Below are 18,719 nucleotides of genomic sequence, written 5' to 3'. Positions count from 1 at the left end.
CTGCCCAGCCATGACTCAGTTTGTCGCTTCAAGTACTCGGCCAGCACCTCGGCGGTGTGTCTGTTGCCCAAACACATCATCTGCAACACAGCCTGCTGACGCTTTCCACTAGCTGCTCGATAGGGGGACACATCGTGTGCAACAGTGGCAGCTGCAGATGGAGTGCTCGTACGACTGTGCTCTGTGGACGAGCTTTCGCTTCTGGAGGAGGAGGGTCGAACGCCTACAGCCAACTGTTTCCTATACCGTGGGCTAGGCAGCACTGTCCCACCACCGCTGTCCCCTGTGGACCCTGCATCCACCACATTAACCCAGTGCGCAGTGATGGACACGTAACGGCCCTGGCCATGCCGACTGGACCATGCATCAGTTGTGAGGTGCACCTTTCCGCTCACTGACTGCTTGAGTGCATGGACAATGCGGTCTTTCACATGATGGTGGAGGGCTGGGATGGCTTTGCGAGAGAAGAAGTGGCGACTGAGTAGGTCATAGCGTGGTACTGCATAGGCCATGAGTTCGCGGAAAGCTGTGCTTTCCACCAACCGAAAGGGCATCATCTCAAACGAGATTAGTTTGGCAATGTGGGCGTTCAAACCCAGTGTACGCGGATGAGAGACTGAGTACTTTCTTGACCTACTCATAGTGTCTGGGAGGGTGAGCTGGACTTGAGAGCTGCATATGGTGGAAGTAGCGGTGGACAGGGCGGACTGAGAGAGGGTTGATGATGGTGATGGAGTTGTTGTTCTTTCTGATGGCCTAGAATCAGTCTTTCGTTGATATAACAGTGGGATTCCCTGACTGCTGTGGCCTTGCAACGACACCTCAACATTTGCTGCTGTGCTAACCGGTGGGCTTACAGTGGGGGAAACAATGTAGCATTGCTGACTACCTTCGTTGTGATCAGTTGCACATGTGGCACTTGAGGCTTGGTGTTGTGTCCACGCTTGCAAGTGCATGCTGGTTAAATGTCTAAGCATGCAACTGGTATTCAAATTTTTCAGATTTTTCCCTCGGCTAAAGGTCTTTGCGCACTTCTTACAGATAACCTTGGCCTGATCATGAGGATTTTGTTCAAAAAAGTGCCACACTGCACTCTTCCTACTTTGGCAGACATTTTGCGGCCTAGCACGCTGTGATCTTTTGACCCTCTGGACAAGCTGTCCAGCAACTCTTTTGATGTTTGGAACCTGTCTTTGGAGTGCTCCGGGCCTGCCAGATAACAGCTGTTGCGATGTCGATGTCTGCTGTGGATGCTCCTCATCTGAGCTATTGGAAGCAGCACCCTCTTCCCCCAATGGATGCCAATCTGGGTCAACAACTGGGTCATCCATCACCTCCTCTTCTATGTCATGTGCACCTTCCTCTGTGTCACCGTGTATGGTGGTATAGTGTGCGGGAAGGGGCACCTGAGTCTCATCAGGGTCAGAATCTGGCTCTGTACACTGCGAGGACAATGTAGTGCTCTGAGTGAATGTACCAGCAGAATCATCCATCAGCGGCTGTGCATCAGTGCACTCCATGTCAGATTCATCTTGGCCTGGGTAATTCACCATTTCACTTGATAATCCAGGCATGGTATGTGAAAACAGCTCCATGGAGTAATCAGTAGTATGGCCTGCGTCATCCTTCAATCTTGGTTGGGGTGAAGGACACAAGGAAAGGTGTGGTTCGTGAACATGAGCCTCCAATGACGACTCAGTGCTTTTACTTTTTACAACTGAAGAAGAGGAGGCGATAGAGCTGGAGCCTGAGTCAGCAATGTAAGACAAAACTTTTTCCTGATGCTCTGGCTTTAAAAGCGGTTTGCCAACTCCTAGAAAACTAAGCGTTCGAGGCCTTATGTAGCCAGACGATGACGCAGGCTCAACACCTCCTGCATTCGGTCCTATTTTGCTCTTGCCACTACCATCAGATCCACCACCAACACCATCATTACCAGCTGCCAACCCCCGCCCAATTCCACGGCCTCTTCCACCAGCCTTCCTCATTTTTGGTAGAAATGTAGACAAAATCCAACAAACTATATAGTAATGTAAAACAAGGTACAAGGTGTCTATAGGACAGGGGAGATTTTGAATTTCTGCAGACACTTGTGGACACTGGACACTTTTGGATTGTGTGAGGCCCAATGAATATCTGAGCGCTATGTGACAGGCTCGATGGCACAGCTGTGACCAAAGTGACTACAGGATAAGGGAAATTTTGAATTTCTGCACACACTTGTGGACACTGGACACTTTTGGATTGTGTGAGGCCCAATGAATATCTGAGCGCTATGTGACAGGCTCGATGGCACAGCTGTGACCAAAGTGACTAGAGGATAAGGGAAATTTTGAATTTCTGCACACACTTGTGGACACTGGACACTTTTGGATTGTGTGAGGCCCAATGAATATCTGAGCGCTATGTGACAGGCTCGATGGCACAGCTGTGACCAAAGTGACTAGAGGATAAGGGAGATTTTGAATTTCTGCACACACTTGTGGACACTGGACACTTTTGGATTGTGTGAGGCCCAATGAATATCTGAGCGCTATGTGACAGGCTCGATGGCACAGCTGTGACCAATGTGACTAGAGGATAAGTGAGATTTTGAATTTCAGCAGACACTTGTGGACACTGGACACTTTTGGATTGTGTGAGGCCCAATGAATATCTGAGCGCTATGTGACAGGCTCGATGGCACAGCTGTGACCAAAGTGACTAGAGGATAAGGGAGATTTTGAATTTCTGCACACACTTGTGGACACTGGACACTTTTGGATTGTGTGAGGCCCAATGAATATCTGAGTGCTATGTGACAGGCTCGATGGCACAGCTGTGACCAAAGTGACTAGAGGATAAGTGAGATTTTGAATTTCAGCAGACACTTGTGGACACTGGACACTTTTGGATTGTGTGAGGCCCAATGAATATCTGAGCGCTATGTGACAGGCTCGATGGCACAGCTGTGACCAAAGTGACTAGAGGATAAGGGAGATTTTGAATTTCTGCACACACTTGTGGACACTGGACACTTTTGGATTGTGTGAGGCCCAATGAATATCTGAGCGCTATGTGACAGGCTCGATTGCACAGCTGTGACCAAAGTGACTAGAGGATAAGGGAAATTTTGAATTTCTGCACACACTTGTGGACACTGGACACTTTTGGATTGTGTGAGGCCCAATGAATATCTGAGCGCTATGTGACAGGCTCGATGGCACAGCTGTGACCAAAGTGACTAGAGGATAAGGGAGATTTTGAATTTCTGCACACACTTGTGGACACTGGACACTTTTGGATTGTGTAAGGCCCAATGAATATCTGAGCGCTATGTGACAGGCTCGATGGCACAGCTGTGACCAAAGTGACTAGAGGATAAGGGAGATTTTGAATTTCTGCACACACTTGTGGACACTGGACACTTTTGGATTGTGTGAGGCCCAATGAATATCTGAGCGCTATGTGACAGGCTCGATGGCACAGCTGTGACCAAAGTGACTAGAGGATAAGGGAGATTTTGCATTTCTGCACACACTTGTGGACACTGGACACTTTTGGATTGTGTGAGGCCCAATGAATATCTGAGCGCTATGTGACAGGCTCGATGGCACAGCTGTGACCAAAGTGACTAGAGGATAAGGGAGATTTTGAATTTCAGCAGACACTTGTGGACACTGGACACTTTTGGATTGTGTGAGGCCCAATGAATATCTGAGCGCTATGTGACAGGCTCAATGGCACAGCTGTGACCAAAGTGACTAGAGGATAAGTGAGATTTTGAATTTCAGCAGACACTTGTGGACACTGGACACTTTTGGATTGTGTGAGGCCCAATGAATATCTGAGCGCTATGTGACAGGCTCGATGGCACAGCTGTGACCAAAGTGACTAGAGGATAAGGGAGATTTTGAATTTCTGCACACACTTGTGGACACTGGACACTTTTGGATTGTGTGAGGCCCAATGAATATCTGAGCGCTATGTGACAGGCTCGATGGCACAGCTGTGACCAAAGTGACTAGAGGATAAGGGAAATTTTGAATTTCTGCACACACTTGTGGACACTGGACACTTTTGGATTGTGTGAGGCCCAATGAATATCTGAGCGCTATGTGACAGGCTCGATGGCACAGCTGTGACCAAAGTGACTAGAGGATAAGGGAGATTTTGAATTTCTGCACACACTTGTGGACACTGGACACTTTTGGATTGTGTAAGGCCCAATGAATATCTGAGCGCTATGTGACAGGCTCGATGGCACAGCTGTGACCAAAGTGACTAGAGGATAAGGGAGATTTTGAATTTCTGCACACACTTGTGGACACTGGACACTTTTGGATTGTGTGAGGCCCAATGAATATCTGAGCGCTATGTGACAGGCTCGATGGCACAGCTGTGACCAAAGTGACTAGAGGATAAGGGAGATTTTGAATTTCTGCACACACTTGTGGACACTGGACACTTTTGGATTGTGTGAGGCCCAATGAATATCTGAGCGCTATGTGACAGGCTCGATGGCACAGCTGTGACCAAAGTGACTAGAGGATAAGTGAGATTTTGAATTTCAGCAGACACTTGTGGACACTGGACACTTTTGGATTGTGTGAGGCCCAATGAATATCTGAGCGCTATGTGACAGGCTCGATGGCACAGCTGTGACCAAAGTGACTAGAGGATAAGGGAGATTTTGAATTTCTGCACACACTTGTGGACACTGGACACTTTTGGATTGTCTGAGGCCCAATGAATATCTGAGCGCTATGTGACAGGCTCGATGGCACAGCTGTGACCAAAGTGACTAGAGGATAAGGGAGATTTTGAATTTCTGCACACACTTGTGGACACTGGACACTTTTGGATTGTGTGAGGCCCAATGAATATCTGAGCGCTATGTGACAGGCTCGATGGCACAGCTGTGACCAAAGTGACTAGAGGATAAGGGAGATTTTGAATTTCTGCACACACTTGTGGACACTGGACACTTTTGGATTGTGTGAGGCCCAATGAATATCTGAGCGCTATGTGACAGGCTCGATGGCACAGCTGTGACCAAAGTGACTAGAGGATAAGGGAGATTTTGAATTTCTGCACACACTTGTGGACACTGGACACTTTTGGATTGTGTGAGGCCCAATGAATATCTGAGCGCTATGTGACAGGCTCGATGGCACAGCTGTGACCAAAGTGACTAGAGGATAAGGGAGATTTTGAATTTCAGCAGACACTTGTGGACACTGGACACTTTTGGATTGTGTGAGGCCCAATGAATATCTGAGCGCTATGTGACAGGCTCGATGGCACAGCTGTGACCAAAGTGACTAGAGGATAAGGGAGATTTTGAATTTCAGCAGACACTTGTGGACACTGGACACTTTTGGATTGTGTGAGGCCCAATGAATATCTGAGCGCTATGTGACAGGCTCGATGGCACAGCTGTGACCAAAGTGACTAGAGGATAAGGGAGATTTTGAATTTCTGCACACACTTGTGGACACTGGACACTTTTGGATTGTGTGAGGCCCAATGAATATCTGAGCGCTATGTGACAGGCTCGATGGCACAGCTGTGACCAAAGTGACTAGAGGATAAGGGAGATTTTGAATTTCTGCACACACTTGTGGACACTGGACACTTTTGGATTGTGTGAGGCCCAATGAATATCTGAGCACTATGTGACAGGCTCGATGGCACAGCTGTGACCAAAGTGACTAGAGGATAAGGGAGATTTTGAATTTCTGCACACACTTGTGGACACTGGACACTTTTGGATTGTGTGAGGCCCAATGAATATCTGAGCGCTATGTGACAGGCTCGATGGCACAGCTGTGACCAAAGTGACTAGAGGATAAGGGAGATTTTGAATTTCAGCAGACACTTGTGGACACTGGACACTTTTGGATTGTGTGAGGCCCAATGAATATCTGAGCGCTATGTGACAGGCTCGATGGCACAGCTGTGACCAAAGTGACTAGAGGATAAGGGAGATTTTGAATTTCTGCACACACTTGTGGACACTGGACACTTTTGGATTGTGTGAGGCCCAATGAATATCTGAGCGCTATGTGACAGGCTCGATGGCACAGCTGTGACCAAAGTGACTAGAGGATAAGGGAGATTTTGAATTTCTGCACACACTTGTGGACACTGGACACTTTTGGATTGTGTGAGGCCCAATGAATATCTGAGCGCTATGTGACAGGCTCGATGGCACAGCTGTGACCAAAGTGACTAGAGGATAAGGGAGATTTTGAATTTCTGCACACACTTGTGGACACTGGACACTTTTGGATTGTGTGAGGCCCAATGAATATCTGAGCGCTATGTGACAGGCTCGATGGCACAGCTGTGACCAAAGTGACTAGAGGATAAGGGAGATTTTGAATTTCAGCAGACACTTGTGGACACTGGACACTTTTGGATTGTGTGAGGCCCAATGAATATCTGAGCGCTATGTGACAGGCTCGATGGCACAGCTGTGACCAAAGTGACTAGAGGATAAGGGAGATTTTGAATTTCTGCACACACTTGTGGACACTGGACACTTTTGGATTGTGTGAGGCCCAATGAATATCTGAGCGCTATGTGACAGGCTCGATGGCACAGCTGTGACCAAAGTGACTAGAGGATAAGTGAGATTTTGAATTTCAGCAGACACTTGTGGACACTGGACACTTTTGGATTGTGTGAGGCCCAATGAATATCTGAGCGCTATGTGACAGGCTCGATGGCACAGCTGTGACCAAAGTGACTAGAGGATAAGGGAGATTTTGAATTTCTGCACACACTTGTGGACACTGGACACTTTTGGATTGTGTGAGGCCCAATGAATATCTGAGCGCTATGTGACAGGCTCGATGGCACAGCTGTGACCAAAGTGACTAGAGGATAAGGGAGATTTTGAATTTCTGCACACACTTGTGGACACTGGACACTTTTGGATTGTGTGAGGCCCAATGAATATCTGAGCGCTATGTGACAGGCTCGATGGCACAGCTGTGACCAAAGTGACTAGAGGATAAGGGAGATTTTTAATTTCTGCACACACTTGTGGACACTGGACACTTTTGGATTTTGTGAGGCCCAATGAATATCTGAGCGCTATGTGACAGGCTCGATGGCACAGCTGTGACCAAAGTGACTAGAGGATAAGGGAGATTTTGAATTTCTGCACACACTTGTGGACACTGGACACTTTTGGATTGTGTGAGGCCCAATGAATATCTGAGCGCTATGTGACAGGCTCGATGGCACAGCTGTGACCAAAGTGACTAGAGGATAAGGGAGATTTTGAATTTCTGCACACACTTGTGGACACTGGACACTTTTGGATTGTGTGAGGCCCAATGAATATCTGAGAGCTATGTGACAGGCTCGATGGCACAGCTGTGACCAAAGTGACTAGAGGATAAGTGAGATTTTGAATTTCAGCAGACACTTGTGGACACTGGACACTTTTGGATTGTGTGAGGCCCAATGAATATCTGAGCGCTATGTGACAGGCTCGATGGCACAGCTGTGACCAAAGTGACTAGAGGATAAGGGAGATTTTGAATTTCAGCAGACACTTGTGGACACTGGACACTTTTGGATTGTGTGAGGCCCAATGAATATCTGAGCGCTATGTGACAGGCTCGATGGCACAGCTGTGACCAAAGTGACTAGAGGATAAGGGAGATTTTGAATTTCTGCACACACTTGTGGACACTGGACACTTTTGGATTGTGTGAGGCCCAATGAATATCTGAGCGCTATGTGACAGGCTCGATGGCACAGCTGTGACCAAAGTGACTAGAGGATAAGGGAGATTTTGAATTTCTGCACACACTTGTGGACACTGGACACTTTTGGATTGTGTGAGGCCCAATGAATATCTGAGCGCTATGTGACAGGCTCGATGGCACAGCTGTGACCAAAGTGACTAGAGGATAAGTGAGATTTTGAATTTCAGCAGACACTTGTGGACACTGGACACTTTTGGATTGTGTGAGGCCCAATGAATATCTGAGCGCTATGTGACAGGCTCGATGGCACAGCTGTGACCAAAGTGACTAGAGGATAAGGGAGATTTTGAATTTCTGCAGACACTTGTGGACACTGGACACTTTTGGATTGTGTGAGGCCCAATGAATATCTGAGCGTTATGTGACAGGCTCGATGGCACAGCTGTGACCAAAGTGACTAGAGGATAAGGGAGATTTTGAATTTCTGCACACACTTGTGGACACTGGACACTTTTGGATTGTGTGAGGCCCAATGAATATCTGAGCGCTATGTGACAGGCTCGATGGCACAGCTGTGACCAAAGTGACTAGAGGATAAGTGAGATTTTGAATTTCAGCAGACACTTGTGGACACTGGACACTTTTGGATTGTGTGAGGCCCAATGAATATCTGAGCGCTATGTGACAGGCTCGATGGCACAGCTGTGACCAAAGTGTCTAGAGGATAAGTGAGATTTTGAATTTCTGCACACACTTGTGGACACTGGACACTTATGGATTGTGTGAGGCCCACTGAATATCACAGCGCTATGTCACAGGCAGAAATTGGCTAGTGTATCACAAACTACAAGTGTATGTAGAATTGGGCAGAATAGGAATCTCCCTAGAGTGCAGGTCTGTAAGAACGGAACATGTCCTCGTTTTATTCTCACAGAGTGACACACTGATAGCTTCACTGTGGCTGTGATAACAGCCGTTACACGGTACTGTGTGAGGAGCGTACACCGCTGTATGGTGTGAAAAAATGCACGCTCAGTACCTCAGCAGGACAAAAAAAAAAAAATTGGGATTGCTTTTAAAAAAGCAGTTTGCGGAGCAGTGGGTAAACAGCAATGCAGGAATGTCAGGAAGCCTTAGAAGGCAGCCCAACAACCAACACCACTGATACACCACTATATAGCCTCCCCTTGCACTGCACACACAGTGACTGGTGTGTTGTACAGGCAAAATCGCTAGCAGCAGAAGCAGTTTTTTTTTCTTCTTCCCTGCCTAACGCTCTCCCTACAGAATCAGCAGCAACCTCTCCCTATGCTAAGATCGGCAGAAGTAAGATGGCGGAAGGCGTGCACGCCCTTTTATACCCCCTGTGACGCCCACCAAAGCAAGCCAATCACTTGCATGCCCTTCTGAAAGATGGTGGTGACCCGTGCCTATGTCATCACGTTGCCCACAGTGTCCGTGGATCCTGATTGGCTGAAAAAGAGCGCAAAACAAACTTTTGAAACGCGACTTTGGCGCGTAAGTTGCCGACCTCGTGGCCGACCTCATCCTAGGGTCGGGTTTCGTTTCATGAAACCCGACTTTGCCAAAAGTCGGCGACTTTTGAAATTTTTCGACCCGTTTCGCTCAACTCTACTCAATGCCACTGGATATCTGAAATTGCTACATGATGATGCGTTGCCCTCTTTATGCACTGAAGATGGCACGTTCCCTGAGTTTTTCCAGCAAGATGGTGCACCACCACATTATGGGTGTCATGTCTGACCATTCCTACTAGGAATATGATCCCCTTAGAATTTCTTCTGCGGTGTTGCTATCATTGTGTCAAGAGTGGGAGAAGAGGGTTGCATTGACAATCCAACACAATGAGCAGCACTTTGAACACATTTTAAATGTCATAAACTTGTAAATAACTCATGAAAGAATAAAGTTACATTAAAACCAAGCACACCATTGTTTTTCTTGTGAAATTCTCAATAAGTTTGATATGTCACATGACCCTCTTCCCACTGGAAAAAATAAAGTCGGATCCAAAATGGCCAACTTCAAAATGGCCACCATGGTCACTAGCCATCTTGAAAAGTTCCCCCCTTCCATATACTAATGTGCCACAAACAGGAAGTTGATATTTTACTTAGGTGTATCCATATAAATGGCCCACTCTGTATGCACTGTATATATATATATACACTCACTGGCCACTTTATTAGGTACACCATGCTAGTAACGGGTTGGACCCCCTTTTGCCTTCAGAACTGCCTCAATTCTTCGTGGCAGAGATTCAACAAGGTGCTGGAAGCATTCCTCAGAGATTTTGGACCATATTGACATGATGGCATCACACAGTTGGCGCAGATTTGTCGGCTGCACATCCCTGATGCGAATCTCCCGTTCCACCACATCCCAAAGATGCTCTATTGGATTGAGATCTGGTGACTGAGGAGGCCATTTGAGTACAGTGAACTCATTGTCATGTTCAAGAAACCAATCTGAGATGATTCGAGCTTTATGACATGGCGCATTATCCTGCTGAAAGTAGCCATCAGATGTTGGGTACATTGTGGTCATAAAGGGATGGACATGGTCAGCAACAATACTCAGGTAGGCTGTGGCGTTGCAACGATGCTCAATTGGTACCAAGGGGCCCAAAGAGTGCCAAGAAAAAATTCCCCACACCATGACACCACCACCACCAGCCTGAACCGTTGATACAAGGCTGGATGGATCCATGCTTTCATGTTGTTTATGCCAAATTCTGACCCTACCATCCGAATGTCGCAGCAGAAATCGAGACTCATCAGACCAGGCAACGTTTTTCCAATCTTCTACTGTCCAATTTCGATGAGCTTGTGCAAATTGTAGCCTCAGTTTCCTGTTCTTAGCTGAGAGGAGTGGTACCAAGTGTGGTCTTCTGCTGCTGTAGCCCATCTGCCTCAAAGTTCGACGCACTGTGCGTTCAGAGATGCTCTTCTGCCTACCTTGGTTGTAACGGGTGGCAATTTGAGTCACTGTTGCCTTTCTATCAGCTCGAACCAGTCTGCCCATTCTCCTCTGACCTCTGGCATCAACAAGGCATTTCCGGCCACAGAACTGCCGCTCACTGGATTTTTTTTCTTTTTCGGACCATTCTCTGTAAACCCTAGAGATGGTTGTGCGTGAAAATCCCAGTAGATCAGCAGTTTCTGAAATACTCAGACCAGCCCTTCTGGCACCAACAATCATGCCACGTTCAAAGGCACTCAAATCACCTTTCTTCCCCATACTGATGCTCGGTTTGAACTGCAGGAGATTGTCTTGACCATGTCTACATGCCTAAATGCACTGAGTTGCCGCCATGTGATTGGCTGATTAGAAATTAAGTCTTAACACACAGTTGGACAGGTGTACCTAATAAAGTGGCCAGTGAGTGTATATACCAGTATGGAGGGTGCAAATGTATTCAGGATGGGGTCCACGTTTTGCCCATCAGACTCTAAGTACACTACTGCCCCTGACACATCACACAGTATATACTCAGCATCTCTGTATTACACAGTACATAACCAGCCACCATATAAACTTCTCCCACACATCCAAATTATTCCCTTTATTACTTCTGCAACTTACCTCTGACTGGGCAGCAATGCAAGAAGAAGTAGAGACCTGGGAAAAAAAATAATCTGTTACATATAGCTGTCATGTCTAGACAAGCAAGGTGAGGTTCTGTGCCATAGAGGTCATATTATGGCCATAGCCTCCAGACTCCTTGAGGTTATGCTAAACCAAACTGAAATCACTGTATGAGTCCAGGTGGTACATATATGGGAACTGAAACCAGCCTATGAGTAATATGGGTACTGAAATCAGCCTTAGCGTGACCGATATTGCATACAGTGGGGTAAAAAAGTATTTAGTCAGCCACCAATTGTGCAAGTTCTCCCACTTAAAAAGATGAGAGAGGTCTGTAATTGACATCATAGGTAGACCACAACTATGAGAGTCAAAATGAGAAAACAAATCCAGAAAATCACCTTGTCTGATTTGGCAAGATTTATTTTGCAAATTATGGTGGAAAATAAGTATTTGGTCATCTAAAAACATGCAAGATTTCTGGCTCTCGCAGATCTGTAACTTCTTCTTTAAGAGGCTCCTCTGTCGTCCACTCATTACCTGTAGTAATGGCACCTGTTTGAACTTGCTATCAGTATAAAAGACACTTGTCCACAATCTCAAACAGTCACACTCCAAACTCTACTATGGTGAAGACCAAAGAGCTGTCGAAGGACGCCAGAAATAAAATTGTAGCCCTGCACCAGGCTGGGAAGACTGAATCTGCAATAGTCAAGCAGCTTGGTGTGATGAAATTAACTGTTGGAGCAATAATAAGAAAATGGAAGACATACAAGACCACTGATAATCTCCCTCAATCTGGGGCTCCACGCAAGATCTCACCCCGTGAGGTCAAAATGGTCACAAGAACGGTGAGCAAAAATCCCAGAACCACACAGGGGGACCTAGTAAATGACCTGCATATAGAGCTGGGACCACCGTAACAAAGGCTACAATCAGTAACACACTATGCCACCATGAACTCAGATCCTGAAGTGCCAGACATGTCCCCCTGCTTAAGCCAGTACATGTCTGGGCCCATTTGAAGTTTGCTAGAGAGCATTTGGATTATCCAGAAGAGTATTGGGAGAATGTCTTATGGTCTGATGAAACCAAAGTAGAACTGTTTGGTAGAAACAAAACTTGCTGTGTTTGGAGGAGATGGAATGCTGAGTTGTATTCAAAGAACACCACCATACCTACTGTGAAGCATGGGGGTGGCAACATCATACTTTGGGGCTGTTTCTCTGCAAAGGGACCAGGATGACTGATCCTTGTACATGAAAGAATGAATGTGGCCATGTATTGTGATATTTTGAGTGCAAACCTCCTTTCATCAGCAAGGGCATTGAAGATGAAACGTGGATGGGTCTTTCAGCATGATAATGACCCCAAGCACACCGCCAGGATAATGAAGGAGTGGCTTCGAAAGAAGCATATGAAGATCCTGGAGTGGCCTAGTCAGTCTCCAGATCTCAACCCCACAGAAAACCTTTGGAGGGATTTGAAAGTTCGTGTTGCCCAGCAACAGGGCCAAAACATCACTGCTCTAGAGGAGATCTGCATGGAGGAATGGGCCAACATACCACCAACAGTGTGTGCCAACCTTGTGAAGACTTACAGGAAACGTTTGACCTCTGTCATTGCCAACAAAGGATATGTAACAAAATATCGAGATGAACTTTTGTTAATGACCAAATACTTATTTTCCACCATAATTTGCAGAATAAATCTTACCAAATCAGACAAGATGATTTTCTGGATTTGTTTTCGTATTTTGATTCTCATAGTTGTGGTCTACCTATGATGTCAATTACAGGCCTCTCTCATCTTTAAGTGGGAGAACTTGCACAATGGTGGCTAACTAAATACTTTTTTCCCCACTGTATGTATTAATGAGAATACCGATGGATATAAAAAGTCTACATGCCCCTGATAAATTACAAATCATACAGAGAAGAACATTTTCAGAACTTTTTCTGCTATTAACGTCACCCTTAATCTGTACATATGAACTGACAAACAAACTAAAATCATTTTGATGGGGAAAATAAATATAACAAAGCTAAAATAAAGTGGTTGCATCCTCTTTTTTAATTGAGGATGTGGTTGTCTTCAGAATTAGCCGATAACAATGACATTAATGTTACATAGTAGCCAGTATATTGCTGCCATCATTTACACTGATTCTGATTAACTTTAACCCCATAATAAAGAGTCAATTTTGACCTTAAGGTCTTTAATGACCAAGCCACATTTTAAAATTCTGATCTGACCAGTATCACTTTATGTGGTGTGAGGCACTGAGGGATATCATATGCGAGGGTCGATATGTATCCCCCAGGATGCGCATAGAAGCGTATTGAGGCCGCTGTAGTACATTGCAGTCACAAGCATAGCTATGGCTGCACTGCAGAATAACAGTAAGTGTGGACCTGATCAAGTTATTTGGCCAAGGAAATTTTTAGAAAAATCCGTTAAGGGCTTTTCTTTTTGGAGTGAACGACAGGATAGCAGTGGGGCAGTTCACTCCCTCCAGCCGGGTCTTACAAGTGCCCCATGGCCACAAATTCCATGTTTAAAACCCTGCAGCAAAGATTTGGGTGTGTTAGTGGCTGTAAGACATAATAATCAACATTGAAAAATTGGAAGCGGTCTTAGGAGCGCAGGGAAGAGACTCAAACAAGAGATGGGTTTAAACCACAACGCGTTTCGACGGAGGATCCGTCTTCATCAGGTGGAAGTTTATTAATGACATAGGGGATGGGGTATTTAAATGGGAAGCAGCCAATCACAACAGTCAAAACAGTCACATGTTACGATAGTCACATGTTATGACAAGATGACATCATATATTATAATAAAAAAAAAAGAAGATAAAAAAAAAGAAGATAAAAGCAACCTATATAAAACGTGAGACAGAACAGCATGAGGTAAACAAGTTTTAAATGTATAAAATGTGCAAAAAGGAGCAATAAAATAATATAGATAAAAATGAATAAAATTATTAACAGGTTAGTAGACCAGTAAAAAGACCAATAAAAAAAGCGAGAACCCATATTAATAATAAAAGCATGTAAACAATAGCATCTAGGTAAAACGCACTGATGATAAAAAGGCAAATAAAGTTATCTGGTCACTTTATCTATAGTTAAATTCAGACCCTCAGGGGCAAGTGTGCCAAGCTTGAATATCCAAAAGCTTTCTCTATTGATTAAACTGTTGAAGCGATCAGCCACGGTATCAGGTATGTGGTCAATAATAGTTAGTTTCAAAGTTTTTGGATTTTTTTGATGCACAGTTAAAAAATGTTTAGAAAGGCTGTGTAGGAGAAAGCCATTTTGGATATTCTGTCGATGCTTGTTCAATCTAGCATGCATCGTTTGTTTGGTTCGACCTACGTACTGTAGGCCGTAACCACATTCAATCCTCTATGACCGCTTAGCACTGACTCTTATTCACTTGTTCCTCGACTATCCACTAACAGGACCTTCCTGGTGACGTGACTCACAGGACCTTCCGTCACGTGACCATTATTGCATTCAGACACAACCCACGCTCCCATCTCTCTGGATTTCTTCAGTGTGGCTGCATTCCTGGATTAACCGGTCGGTGCCTGACACCTGAGGAATCCCTAGCGGACTAACTACATGCTTTTAACATTGTTATGCATGGCTGCATAACTATAACAGGTTAGTAGCCATCTTTTGATCTTTTTAATTTCACCTTGAGGTACTTCTCATCGGGGCCTCCTGTTTTCTCATACTTCTTTCCATATGGTCGCATTTTCCTGAGGGAGCTGCTTACCCTGGAGGTTCCAGCTGTGTGTGTCAATTCATTGTAAGTGTAGTGCTGGTCACTGTACTGCACCCCGTGAATTCCCCCATCAACAAGCGTCTGCTTTCCTGTCACCATATCGGAGGAATCAATAGTTGCCTCGTGACCTCTATTTACACTTTTACCACTGTTATGCATGGCTGCATAACCCTAACAGGTTAGTAGCCATTAATGCTTTCTTCATAACTTGCCTCCTGGGGTACTTCTCATCTGGGGCCATTGTCTGCTTTTATTTTCGCATGGTTGTGGTCTTCCGAGGAAACCTATACTCAGCATTTGAACACTTGGCTACTTATCAGACGTCTACTACTAATCAAGTTGCTGCACACTGAATCTTCCTCTTGCTGCCTGTAGACTGTTTAATCCATTGCTGCCTTTTTTTTTTCTCTCTCTGAAATCTGCATTTAATTACTGCTTGTCCACCCGATAATTGTTGTCTGGCTCCCCAACAAGTGCCTTATCATTTTTTAACTTTTTGCCTTGCCTTGTGCTTTGTACCTTACATTCATTATTTTTTGCTGTATATTTTTTATTTGTTGCAACTAGAGTTGAGCGACTTTGGTCGGATCGGGTTTCATGAAACAAAATTTGTTTCAGATGAAACTGGTCCGACTAGGGCAAAAAAAGTCGGAGTTTTGTCCGAAACCCGACCCCAATGCAAGTCAATGGGAAATAAAAGTCGGCATTGAGTGGATGACATTCATCCACTCAGTTCCGATTTTTATTCCCCATTGACTTGCATTGGGGTCAGGTTTCGGATAAAACTCCGACTTTTTTTGCCCTAGTCGGACCAGTTTCATCTGAAACAAATTTTGTTTCATGAAACCTGATCCGACCAAAGTCGCTCAACTCTAGTTGCAACTGTTGTGGATTATTTTAAACTGAAATCTGAATCCCTTAGGATTACATCCATCATAGAAGCACTAGGTGCTTTAGTAAATCCTCCAGCACCCAAGGATCAATTCCCTGCTCAGAAATTAAACGATACAGAAAGAAGGGATGTGATCAAATTATTTCTTGACTATGAAAATGTTAGTAAAATAGAGATCACAAATCATATAGATGTGCTCTTCTTAAAACAATATGTGCCCAAAGGTCTAATTATAGCCCAACAATCTTCTTTTCCTAATGATACTACATTTTCTGAATCCTGGGATGATATTCGGTTTAAATGCTCCATGCACATGATGGATCTCCTTATTTCTAAACGTAATTCTCTTGCTGATTCTGCTTTATCCCAACTTGCCCTAACTAAGGAGAAACTTACTCAATTCTCTTCTTCTGCTGAATTCACTGAGTATAATACTAAACTATATAGCAAATTAAATAAATTTAAAGAAGATTTAATTAGGAAAAATGTCTCATTGCTCCTATCCTCCATTGGAGGTTTTCGGCTGGAGCTGCGGTGGAGACCTGACATCCTTGTCTGCCCCTGGGTTGCTTCCTAAGCGCTCCTCTATGACCACTTATCACTGACTCTTATAATAATCAACATTAACAGAAATAAACACTTGTAATAGATCACTCTGTGTGTAATGACTCTATATAATGATCACTCTGTGTGTAATGATCTATCACAGTGATCAAAAGGAACAAGTAGGAAAAATTTCCGTTGGGCAGATCTTGGCGGTGCATGCGTCCACCAATTTTCATCCCAGGAAGAAGATGGTGGGAAGGGGGATGGATCAAGAGGGTCCAAGGATGGCGGAGGTACTGGGAGTCTTGGGAGGCATAATTTCTCTCTCCTATGACATGTATATAGTTTCCAAAATGGGGTCACTTGTGGGGGTTTCTGCTGTTTTCACATATCAGGGGCTCTTCAAATGTGACAGCATTTATAATCTATAATAGGGATAGCGCTCTTTCGTTTCCTAGCCTTGCCATGTGCCGAAGCAAAAGTTTTTGACCACATATGGGGTATAATTACATTCAGAACAAATTGAAAAGCAATTTATGGGGTCCGTTTTCTCCTATCCATTGAGAAAATTCAAATTTGGAACTCAAGCAAAGTTTTTGTGAAAAAAAAATGAATATTTTCAATATGACAATCTAATGTTATCAAATTCTGTGTAGTACCTGTAGGTTCAAAACAGTCACTATAGCCCTATCTAAAATCCTTGAGGGGTGTAGTTTCCAAAATGGGGTCACTTGTCGGGGATTTTCATTGTTTAGGCACATCAGGGGCTCTCCAAATGCGACATGACACCTGCAGACCATTTCATCAAAGTCTGTATTCCAAAACGTCACTCCCTCCTTTCTGAGCCCTGTTATGCACCTAAACAGTGGTTTTCCTCCATATATGGGGTATAGGCGTATTCAGGAGAAATTACACAACAAACTTTTGGGTCCATTTTTTTTTGGTACCCTTGTAAAAATAAAAAAAAATTGTGGCTAAAAGTACATTTTTGTGGGTAAAATGTGATTTTGCATTTTCACAGCTCTACTTTATAAACTTCTGTAATGCACCTGGGGGTTTAAGGTGCTCGTGACATCTCTAGATAAATTCCCTGAGGGGTCTAGTTTTCAAAATGGGGTTCCTTGTAGGGTATTTCCATTGTTTAAGTACATCAAGGGCTTTCCAAACACAACATGGCGTCCGCTGTCAATTACAGTTGTTTTTGCATTCAAAAAGTCAAACGGTGCTCCCTCTCTTCTGAGCCCTACCGTGTGTCCAAATACTAGTCTTACCCCACATATGGGGTATCGACGAACTCAGTAGAAAATGTACAACAAATTTTCAGTTCCATTTTCTCCTGCTATCCTTGTGAAAATAAAAAAATTGTGGCTAAAAGTACATTTTTGTGGGTAAAATGTAATTTTCTATTTTCAAAGCTCTAAGTTAGGAACGTCTGTGAAGCACTTGGTGGTTCAAGTTGCTCATAACACATCTAGATATATTCCTTATGAGGTCTAGTTTCCAAAATGGGGTCACTTTCCACTGTTTAGGTATATCAGGGGCTCTCCAAGCACAACATGACATCCACTCTCCATTCCAACCATTTTTGGATTGAAAAGGTCAAACTCTGCTCCTTCACTTCCGAGCCATGCCGTGCACTCAAACAGTGGGTTTCACCCACATATTGGGTATTGTCATACAGTGCCTTGCGAAAGTTTTCGGCTCCCTGGAACTTTTCAACCTTTTCCCACATATCATGCTTCAAACATAAAGATACCAAATGTAAATTTTTGGTGAAGAATCAACAACAAGTGGAAAACAATTGTGAAGTTGAACGAAATTTATTGGTTATTTTAAATTTTTGTGGAAAGTCAAAAACTGAAAAGTGGGGCGTGCAGTATTATGCGGCCCCTTTACTTTCAGTGCAGCAAACTGACTCCAGAAGTTCATTGTGAATCTCTAAATGATCCAATGTTGTCCTAAATGACTAATGATGATAAATATAATCCACCTGTGTGTAATCAAGTCTCCGTATAAGGCTATGTGCCTACGTAGCGTTTTATTCCGGACACTAAAAACCGGACTCCTTCCCAGAAATCGCGCGTTTTTTTCCCGCACGATTTCACCGCGATTTTATCGCGATTTTCGCGTGCGATATTCAAGCACTTTCCAAGCGATTTGAAGCATCGCTT

General features: G+C 44.4%; 1 protein-coding gene across 2 annotated transcripts in view; it reads right to left on the bottom strand.

Annotated features, from left to right (window-relative positions):
* The window catches only part of LOC141100321 (adhesion G protein-coupled receptor E3-like), a 119,201-nt gene that overhangs the window by 94,002 nt on the left and 6,480 nt on the right, over window positions 1–18,719 (bottom strand). For both annotated transcript variants that reach the window (XM_073588712.1, XM_073588713.1), the window contains exon 2: window positions 11,313–11,348. In XM_073588712.1, the coding sequence (XP_073444813.1) occupies window positions 11,313–11,348 (36 nt within the window). The remainder of the gene's footprint in view (window positions 1–11,312; window positions 11,349–18,719) is intronic.

Source organism: Dendrobates tinctorius, unplaced genomic scaffold (assembly GCF_039654945.1).
Source record: "Dendrobates tinctorius isolate UK_male_01 unplaced genomic scaffold, ASM3965494v1 ptg000104l, whole genome shotgun sequence".
Lineage (NCBI taxonomy): Eukaryota > Metazoa > Chordata > Amphibia > Anura > Dendrobatidae > Dendrobates > Dendrobates tinctorius.
The sequence above is the reverse complement of the archived record's forward strand: the minus strand, read 5'-3'. Positions and strand labels throughout refer to the sequence as shown.